This window comes from Poromitra crassiceps, assembly GCF_964638095.1.
Source record: "Poromitra crassiceps genome assembly, chromosome: 1".
Taxonomy (NCBI): Eukaryota; Metazoa; Chordata; class Actinopteri; order Beryciformes; family Melamphaidae; genus Poromitra; species Poromitra crassiceps.
In genome coordinates this window covers 113,351,227-113,362,224 of record NC_139623.1, presented here as the reverse complement: position 1 = coordinate 113,362,224, position 10,998 = coordinate 113,351,227, and the positions used below count along the sequence as shown (strand labels likewise).

Below are 10,998 nucleotides of genomic sequence, written 5' to 3'. Positions count from 1 at the left end.
GACGTGGCCTCAACCTATGGACACTGCATGAAATAGGCCATGCCCATCACGGGGGAAAAGCTCCGTTCATTTCCACACACCAGCGTCATTTACCTTGAATTAAACATAGCTAAAAGCTGTTGGTGGGCTGCGAAGACAACAAATGTAAAAAATCACCAGTTAAAGTTTTTTTGTACTCCTGAGCAAAACAAGGAAGCCATTGAGAATTGGCGAGAAGAAAAATGTGGATCTAGCTGTCAAGAAGTAAGTTGGAGTGTTCGTCTTCTGTATATACAATCTTTTTGTGCAACACGCAACGTGACATAGGAGAACGCCAGGATTGGAGGGTGGGTTTCCGTTTCCCCCGTCTTGGGCGTGGTTTCTGAATGATGACGCGTTACGCAGACAGAGTCTCTATGGGGTGTTACCATGACATATAAGGTGTTACCTATTCAGTCAAGCCCTCCCCCCCATCCTGGACCAGGATTGTCATTGGCATGTAAAAGCCTCCCACAGTCTAGGGGGCTGGGGGGGGTCAACTGCCGACCTATTTGTGGTAAAATGTGGGATTTTTTTGTGATGGCTGCAATGTGCCACAAATACCTGCAAAGTGGAAGTATTTGCAGTTTTGCAAAGTCCCGGAAAGTAGCGTCACCGTCGCCAAACCTGACCATTTTTTTGACAATATTCTATCAAAATTCTGTTTCAACGCCTGCTACAAATGATCAAGTGGTGTTCCTCTTGGATAATGCCTGAAACCACAAGTTAAACTTCTTATCTTTCTAGAGACATCTTGTTTTAATCATTCACTATAGCCGTTTCCTTACCAGAGTCTGGGAAGTGACGTTATTGCTGGTGTCCTATCTGAACGTTAGCCTGCGCTAGTTTTACAGGGCCTTTCTTCTTCATGGTATATTCTTCTTCTGTGGTACCGTCGCCCAAGCGGCTCACTGCTACTTTCTCTTATCAAAGGCACTTTCATAAGGTATTTGGACCTTTTATCATGCACATTTTAATATGAAACTTTACACATAGACCGTCAGATATCTGCGAATAAAAGGGACTTGCGACAGCGGACAATTAACCTCTTGAATAGCCCGCAAAGAAGGAGGAAGTACGTCACTCGGTCCGCAAACAAAGGGGGGCGGGTTTGGGTAAAGGTGACAGCTATGGCGTTAGTTCCGTTAGGTTTTTCATGCAGTGTGTGGCCCAGAGCAATCTAGTAAATCATCTAGCGTTAGTAATCTACTAAATAGTAGTAATCTATCTACATGGCTCTGGTGTGGCCTATGTATGTGGTTTGTGTTCATGCAGTGCGGCCCCCGCACCGCCCCTTCTCTCTCCTCACGCTACAATCATTGGACGACAGACTGTCAATCACGGTGGCTGCGCAGTTTATGCAATTTCATTGGCTGCATTGACAGGCTATCTAATCTGCTATTGGTTACTGTATATGTCCATCACACCATAGGAAATCCCTAGTGATGATGTCACAAATCGTTTCGCCATTTTTTCTGAGGAGCAGTTCGTGTTCTGATTAGTACAGGTAACGCTACAACAACGGTACTTCGCGTATCATCCGTCTGAGTTTTCTGGCACACGGGCCATCTACGTGTCCAGCACAGCCGCACCATGTCGTCAGAAAACCTCGACTCAGACACGCAGATGGACTACGAGGACGAAAAACAGGTGGGTTTCTGCTGGCTGTCAAGATGTTGTTGGGCTAGCCACTGAGCATGCTAGCTAGAAGTGGCTAACACCAGCTAGCGAGCACAAGTGAAGTGTTTGCAATGTTCGTTGAGGCAGGGAAGGAGTCGTGGAAAACAAATGGAGCATTGGTAAGTCGTTCAGTGACACAGGAGACGTGTGTCATTGCTCTCCAACCACACAGTGTATCTCTGTGACTGTGTGACTCCGCTGTGTCCCTTGGCTTGGCTTGTGTCATTGGCTCGCCAGTCCATAGCAGCTCGGGCCTCATTGGTCTATCCCAGGGGTCTCAAACCATGTGCCATGCAGGGTCGAGGGTCTGCAGACTGGGCTTCAGTCCAGCCAAGCACCACAACTGATTTCTCTGATGGGAGAGGGGTGAAGTGATCTGTGATCTTTGGTTGGGTTAGGGCAGCCTCTAGGCCTCGCATGGCACATGGATTGAGATTCTGACAACAACTGCAGTGGTGGCAGACAGTGCTTCCGCATCCCCACATACTGCCACAACAACAGCAATGATGCGCACATAGTTTTCGGATTTCTTATTCAGAAGCTAATGACTGATACTGAATGACCAATCTCGGTCAGGCCAGACAGCCTATCATTTTGCTGTTGTTAGCGGTCACCTCTTGCTATTTGTAAATTGTTTCCGCTGTCTAATGTTACTCAATAATGATCAAGGAGTATGCTGATTGGTTGGAGAGGTTGGAGTTCAGGCTCTTGTTGACAAAGCTACTGGCCAATATGAATCAACGAACTTGGATGCAGCCTGTGCATAACTGCAAGAGATGGAATGGGTAATGTAAAGTGCACAATGTAACTGCAGTGCATTTGTTTTTTTTTTACTTTCAAAGTTGTGCACCTTCAAGGCTGAATGACCACAACAAAAACCTCGTGTGAAATGAGGGGCAGCAGGGCATGGCTTATTCAAAAGTGTCTCGAGGGAGGGAGCACAAAGTATCTAGTGGGCTCTGCAGTTTCCCTGCATGGGGCCGAATATAGCATCTCATAAATTTCTCGTCATGGGCCCAAGTGAATCAGCACACTCAGTGGCACATGCCCCCCTCCTCCTGTGGGTATCTGTTCATCATCTTCTGTGTCCTCTCACATTTTATCCCTGCCCCAGCAAGCTTTGCATTCTTAGTGCCCTGTCTCATCTGCATAGGGGAAGTAGGTCTATGCTGTGTAGTGTGTACTGCTCACTCCAGGTATACCTGGGAGGCTTGAATATTAACAGTCTCTGGAGTATGTTGGCTGTACTCCCACATGTTGTTTTTTTCCTAAAGCTGATGTACACCAGATGCGTTACGACTCCGTGCGGCTCCGGGAAAACTGCCGGAACAGACTCTCGCCCATGTTAATAGATGGGCAATACATGCGGTATGGAAAAAATACGTACCCATTCTATTTTTGTCGGATCCCGCATGCGTCTGACAGATTACATGAATGTGGGTCTGTATTACTATGTAAACACTGAACACGCACAAAGAACGAGGAGACTCTATTGTATCATCAGTAGGGGTCGACCGATTATCGGTTTGGCCGATTATTATGGCCGATATTCATCATTTTGCCGATTATCTGTATCGGCATTTTCATTGGCTGTTTGCCGATATCATAATTTAATAAAAAAATGCGCTAATTTGCGGCTGCTGCACCTGGAAGAATCCTCTCCTACAGTAATTCCCTCTGTGTGTGATCTGGAGCAATGTCCCGCCCACAGCGCTATCTGATTGGTTACACATCAAGCAATAGCCTATCAGAGCGCTCAGAGATGAAATCTGACACCTCACCTCAGTGCTCCCTGTTCAGCGCAGCCTGTGCGCTGGAGAGGGGGACAGTGCGAGGCTGCCTGAAGCGAGAGCAGCGGACTAGTTGGCTGTTGTGACTGTAACAGTCACTTGTGTTAAGGAAAAGCAGCAGATATTGCCATGCCAAAGTTGTAATAAAGTGAATATACATAATAATTACATACGCTGACATTGCAAAAACACCACAATCTTATGAGCGATTCGTATGAAGCGCTGCCTCACAAAGTGTGGAGTGTGGAGAGGTCTGTCTATCAGTGAGAGAGATGAAGCAGTTTAATTGAAAATGCGCGCATGCACTTTGTTGCAGTGATAACGATAACAAGATAACAGAGATTATTTGTGTACTGATAGCATAATATATCTTTGAGTAACGTTGGTGCCTGCAGAAGTGCAACTCAAACTTATCACCACCGCTGTTGAAAAGGCAATAGCCTAGTAGCCTACAGTAACCTCAAAAAGCATTGGGGCACTAGTTTTTAATTCCATAAACCATAGTAGCGTGTCCACGGTGTAGCGTCGCTCTTTTTGAATCAAATGGCCATTGTTGTCAGTAGCGAAGCTGTTTTATTGATCCAGTCTGCAAAGCGGACTTTTTTTCTGTTCTCTGCCTGGAACAAGGAACCGAATAAACCAGGACGAGACATTTCGTCAGCGGAGCGGACTCTGTTTGTTTGGAATGAAACAAGGAACCGAATAAACGAGGATGAGACATTTCGTCAGCAGACTCTGTTTGTTTGGAGGATGCACGGATGAACATGTTTGTTTCAGTATTCTCCTTTGAGAGCCTGGGGATGAGGTTATCAGGTGTAAGCGGAGGGAAACCCTCTATTATCTTGTTACTGTAGTGAGTCGGTGTTAGTTTGTTAAAAGTATAAGTCCACAGCTTTATCTTGATAATATGCCCAAGTCTCCACTAGATTGAGCACACACACACACACACACACACACACACACACACACACACACACACACACACACACACTTTCTTCATATCAATATTAATAGAGTGAATATTTTCAAATAATATTGTAGTTGGATAAACTGAAGAAAATGAATTTCAACAACGGGTCGTGTTATTCTAAATTTTGACACCAAGATTTAAATTTTTACTGCAAACATATATCGGTTCCAAAATATCGGTTATCGGTGTCTTTCATTGCCGATAATCGATATCGATATCGGCCCTGAAAAACCCATAAAATCTGCCCGGAAATGGCCGATTTCCACATGATCGGCCTCGACCGGTGATCTGCGCCGGTCACTCTATATAGCCGATTCTGTGAGCCGATTTTCACTTGACGTGCGTGCACCCGAAAGCAGTGAGACCGAGATGGATGAGTTGCAGCCAAAACAAAAGCAGCCACTACACACATGCCGCAGCATGTCTTCATCGGTGTGGAAATTTGTCAGTGAAGACGATGCAAAGCTTGCAGTTTGTCACACATGCAAGTCGAAAATAAGCCGCGGAGGGGCAGGGTAGGTTGGAGTCCACTCCAGTCTGAGCAGCTTGCTTCACCTCACTGGCCCCTCTTCCCCGACCAGCTGCAGTCCACATCACTGCTACCTGCTGCTGCTATCTGTCAGTCATTTTGTAACGTGGATACAGGAGAGGACTGCGACATTATTATTTTTTCGAATGGCGGATTAAAAAAAACTGACTCTGTGTGTAAACTACGATATTCAAACTGAGTCAACTCAAACTAATTTCCTCATCTACTCAATAACAGCCAAACCCACAACTGTAGAGTGGGCATGGCTTCGAAGGTCTGGGCTCCAGACCTATAGGCTATAAACTCCTTGTCCATGGATAACATTTTGACGTTTATTTATTTTATTTTATTAGTTTATTTGGCAGGGACATATACAAAAAAAAACATTAAACCCCATAGGGGAAGAGATGCTTTGTAACAGATTTAGCCATAGGCTACTTTCCATCTGGAGCCCCTGTTCTGTTCCACCTTTTTTCTTTTGGAAAAGTAAATGCATGATAGCTGTGTGATATACTGGTTGAACTTGGTACATGAATCTTAATTTTCTATTAAAGCAAAGTAAAAAAAAAAAAACGTCAAAAAATAACCCGTCAATTATTGTTCTTAGAAAAAAAATCAGAATCGGCCAAAATCGGTATCGGCAAGTCAGACTATTCAAAAATCGGAAATCGGAGCCGGCCAAGAAAATGGCAATCGGTGCATCTCTATTTGGAATACATCATAAGCAGAGAGTTCCCCAAACTTTTGAGTATCCAGTCAGATTGAAAAAGTAGCCGGCTCATGTTCGCGCCGTTTGTTCCAGTGGTCCTTTTCCCAATTAATAATTAACAAACCTCAAATATGTATCCATGAGTGTGACAATTTAAATAATACAAATAAACATTCTTATAAAAGGCTCAATTTAATTATAAATAAAACAATATAAAACACAAACAGGCAATGTACAGTATATTTTTAAGAACAAAGAAAATAATAATAACTGTTGGTTTCCCACAGGATCTGGAGAGATTCTGGTGGCTGGACCTTGCTAGGACCCCTTTGGGTGATCCGGGGGGCCATGCCCCCTGTAAGAAAAATGTGTACATTTTAAATTAAAATGCATGAATCTGGTTCACTTTGAGAACAAATTTAACTCATTCATGGCCAGTTTAGGACTGCCAATATTTAGCACAGGCCAAAGATTTTCATAATTGTTGGTCATCTTTCAAGACCCACAGTAAATTATCTATTAGCACCAAAGTGATTTGCAATACCTCAAAATGAAGATGTACGTCTCTGGGTTCACCAGGGAAAAAAAAGTGAGCTTTTAGCATGTTCTGTACTCTACTTATAGCCATTTATATACACCCTGTTTTCACCCAGCAGGTCTCCCTGAGAAAATAAACAGGAGAAAAGGCAATTTTTGTAAAAGGGCACAATCTCAGGCAGAACTCACTCTCAATTCTTTTATTTTGAACTGTATTGACATCAGACATGTAAATATTATTCGTTAGGACACAAATGACAAAAAATAAATAAATATATATATATATATATATACACATGAAGTGCTTTTTTTTTACATTCAACAATACAGTTTACTCGGTGTGAGTGAGTGTGCAGACAGACAGACAGACAGACAGACAGACAGACAGACAGACAGACAGACACACTTTCTAAACTAAGATTTCTAACCCCACATAGGATAAGCAATAACCACGCCCTGTGGCGCTGGGATTGGCCAGGAGCAACACTGGAGGGCACGCAGCCCAGCGATTTCATGAACCAACTGAATAGCTCTTGAGAAGGACAGCGGGCTGCTGTGACTGCCGCTTCTGCCTTGTTAGCTGTTTGTGTGTTTATTTTGTTTTGTTCTGGTCCACGTCTCCCTGTCATATCCTCCCTGCTATTTGATCGTTCCCGTTTTCCCCTCGGCTATTCAACACGTCCTCACCGCCCTCGCAAACTGATCGATCATTTCCTCATTCCTCCGATGATCAAACACATCTCTTGATTACTTTCTCCCGTTTTCTCCCGGCTGGCACAGAGGAAGGCGACTCCAGCTCGTGCAGGGCGCCGAGCGGCGTTTCAATGGCGTTTCTCCTGTCTGCACAAGGAAGCGTTACCCGTTTTCTGCTTTTCCTCTTGCTCAATTTCAAAACAACAGCTGCGGTATGTGTTTGTTCACGTGTTGTCTTAGATGCTAGGGACCTGATACTATGTCAGAGGCTGGGGAAGTGTTTGAAATACGCGCTGCAGTAATAAAAACAAAAACACGTCAAACACGTCATTGGCGGGGAGGGCTATTTCTGATAACACGTCAAAGACGTCTTTGGCGGTGAATGAGTTAAGAGGCTAGATGTATGAAGAAAACACATCAAATTACACAGCCTCTCTTTACTGTGCTGTGGTTTTTACAATGATGAAAAAATAAATGTCTCCCTTTCTTGCTGAAGTACAGTGGTTCATTATAAATATTATATGAAAAGAGATAAAAGTGGCCCTTAAATAAATGCATACATTTCTAAATCAAACTTTGAAAACATCCACAAATTAGAATCAGCCTGCTCCTGAAGAGATCCAAAATAGTTAAATGGCCTACCAAGCCCTTAATTGTGTTGTTTGCAATTGCAAACACAAATAGTTGCTCCGTGGTGGCTTGACCACCAGATGTCCATAAACAACAGCTAACATTTAGCCGACAGGAGTGGTGATGCTGCCAAAAAGTGAACCATTGGCGATTAATTCCACTCAAAAGTTGACCGCAACCTGCCAGATAGTAGTCACTAGTCACAGTAGCGTTAATCGCTGGAAAGGCAATAAGCAGAGAGAGAGAGAGAGATAAAATGCCAGCGTTCAAAGTCTTGTTCACTCGTATTCAGCAAGCTAGCTAGTTAATCATTTTAACTTAGCCCAACTCATAAAAGCTGTGGTTTGAAGGGTCTAATATTGGAAATGCATGATGGAACTGATGCTGACATGGACGAGTGGGACTGGGAGAGTGAAAGTTAATCCGAGCCGACAGGAGACCGCACATGAAGCGCTTGGTAGGTCATTTTTGTCAAGTCAATGTAACGTTAGTTAGGAGGACCAAAGAACATTATTAACCGTGTAATCGCTAATTAAGTTATTTAATCTCAAAAGCTGAATCAGAGCATGTTAATTATGTAGCTTGCTTACCTTAGCCTTCATGTTTTCACAGTGAAGGTGGGATGACACAGGCGTGAGTTGAAGGGTGAAAACTGAAAAGCATGCGGAAATATGGCCGTGCTCTGCGCGCATACATGATGATGACTGATTGTGTGTGTGTGTGACTGGCTCCGATGACCGAGTCCCGCAGATTCGTGCAGTTAACTCATTCATGGCCAGTTTAGGACTGCCAATATTTAGCACAGGCCAAAGATTTTCATAATTGTTGGTCATCTTTCAAGACCCACAGTAAATTATCTATTAGTACCAAAGTGATTTGCAATACCTCAAAATGAAGATGTACGTCTCTGGGTTCACCAGGGAAAAAAAGTGAGCTTTTAGCATGTTCTGTACTCTACTTATAGCCATTTATATACACCCTGTTTTCACCCAAAAGGTCTCTCTGAGAAGAAAAACAGGAGAAAGGGCGATTTTTGTAAATCACACAATCTCAGGCAGAACCCGCTCTCAATTCTTTTATTTTGAACTGTATTGACATCAGACATGTAAATATTATTCGTTATGACACAAATGACAAAAAAATATATATATATACCGTATATATATATATATATATATACATGTACATACATATACAAGTGCTTTTTTTACATTCAACAATACAGTTTACTCAGTGTGAGTGAGTGTGCAGACAGACAGACAGACAGACAGACACACAGACAGACAGACAGACAGACACACAGACAGACAGACAGACACACACACACACACACACACGATCCCCCTTTTATCTTCGTTACGTTGTTTCCGGGTCTGAGTACTGCTGGCGTCTGCTGCTGTGACTGCCACTTCTGCCTCGTTAGCTGTTCGTGTGTTTATTTTGTTTTGTTCTGGTCCACCCGTCCTCGTCCATGTCTCCCTGTCCTATACTCCCTGCTGTTTGATCGTTCCCGTTTTCCCCTCGGCTATTCAACACGTCCTCACCGCCCTCTGGATTACCCGTCAAACTGATCGATCATTTCCTCATTCCTCCGATGATCAAACACATCTCTGGATTACTTTCTCCCGTTTTCTCCCGGCTGGCACACAGGAAGGCGACCAGCTCGTGCAGCGCGCCGAGGGGCGTTTCAATGGCGTTTCTCCTCTCTGCACAAAGAAGCGTTTATCCGTTTTCTGTTTTTCCTCCTGCTCAATTTCAAAACAACAGCTGCGGTATGTGTTTGTTCACGTGTTGTCGGCTTGTCTTAGATGCCAGGGACCTCTGATAACATGTCACAGGCTGGGGAAGTGTTTGAACTACGCGCTGCACTAATAAAAACAAAAACACGTCAAACACGTCATTGGCCCTGAGGGCTATTCCTGATAACACGTCAAAGACGTCTTTGGCCATGAATGAGTTAATACAGCCTGCCTCAACTCACTAAAAATGAAAGGCCCAATCCGTCAAAACTCACTATTACTGACGCCGGTGGCCGTTAGTGTAACTGCAGGCAGCGTGTGAACGAGCTGACGCGCGGGCACCATACTCGCACGCGCACAAGCAGTTGCCTGGCAACAGCAGAGCTGTTCGTTGCTTTGTAACGTTAACTCATAAAAGCCACTTGAAAACGGCAACCTGGACAATTTATCGGTCAGATCAGCCTCGAGATGCCCAGGAAGGATTCTGGATGAATTAGGGGACGTTATTGTGGCATGTTTGGCCGTGTTTTGGCTTGCGTTGGCTGCGGGCAAGTCGATACTCATGTTAGCAAAAGCAAGGAAATAGCCTGCTCCCCCTGTATGTACGGTACCGTGTAATGCCTGGAGTTGACCAAACTGAACAATCAAACAATGTTTCATAAGCATAACAGTAACGTTAGGCATATTTAGGACTGTTAAATTCATTACCCACACAAGACGGTAACGTTATTAGTGGGGCTGGTGGTAATTTCTATAAATGTAAATTAATATTAGTTAGCCGCGATTAGCATCAAGCTAACATTACTAGTATGTGCAGTCCCACTGCAGTCAGAGCCTGCTGGCTGCGGATACTCATGTTAGCACAAGCCAGGAAATAGCCTGCTCCCCCTGTATGTACGGTAGCCTACCGTCAAACAATGTACCGTAAGCATAACAGACAGTAGGCTAACGTTAGGCATATTTCCGACTGTTAGATTCATTATCAACACAAGACAGTAACGTTATTAGTGGGGCTGGTGGTAATTTCTATAAATATAGCTAAATCTATTAGTTAGCCGCGTATAGCATCAAGCTAACGAATCACCACCGCAGCTAAATGCAGTCAAACAATAATGTTCCATGACCATAAGCATAACGGTAGTAACGTTAGGGTTGCATTACTTCACACAAGACGGTAATGTTAGCAGAGTTTCTGACCAGGTGGTCAGATACTTGTACTACGGAGTGACAGTACAAATCTTGAATCTTGAAAATCCATTAGCAAGCAGCTAACGTTATCTGGTCAAAACCACATTACAGTAGCTACAAGCAGCAAGTTCCCTTCATGAACCGAAAACACAGTCCTGACTCTAGTTTCCCCCCGATGTCGGTCACATTGCTGCTGTCTGGCCAGACGGGCTTCATTAGATAAATATTTATTTATTTAGTCTGGACTTTTTCTGGAGTCTGTGTTTTGTTGTTTCCTTTAGCTAGCAGCTAGCGACGAGCGTAACGTTAAAAGCTACTTCAGCCATTTCCTGTTAGCGTCTAGGACAAGAGACAAGCTCGACGTGAACGCGCGAGACGTCACATCCTCTAGCTGTGGCGGGAGATGCTCTCCACTTCGAAACAGGTTTTCCAATGTATCTTCTGAACGGCTGGTCTGAGAGAAACGCCCCTGGTCGGCATTTTTAAGTGACGTCAAGGCGCATTCACTCAGTGCC

The 10,998-nt window shown here is 44.0% G+C and overlaps 1 protein-coding gene across 1 annotated transcript in view; it reads left to right on the top strand.

The window, feature by feature from the left end:
* The first annotated feature begins 1,509 nt into the window (after window positions 1-1,509).
* The window catches only part of ensab (endosulfine alpha b), a 29,579-nt gene continuing 20,090 nt past the window's right edge, over window positions 1,510-10,998 (top strand). The window contains exon 1 of the mRNA XM_083650375.1: window positions 1,510-1,668. Within this exon, the coding sequence (XP_083506501.1) occupies window positions 1,612-1,668 (57 nt within the window). The 5' untranslated portion in view covers window positions 1,510-1,611. The remainder of the gene's footprint in view (window positions 1,669-10,998) is intronic.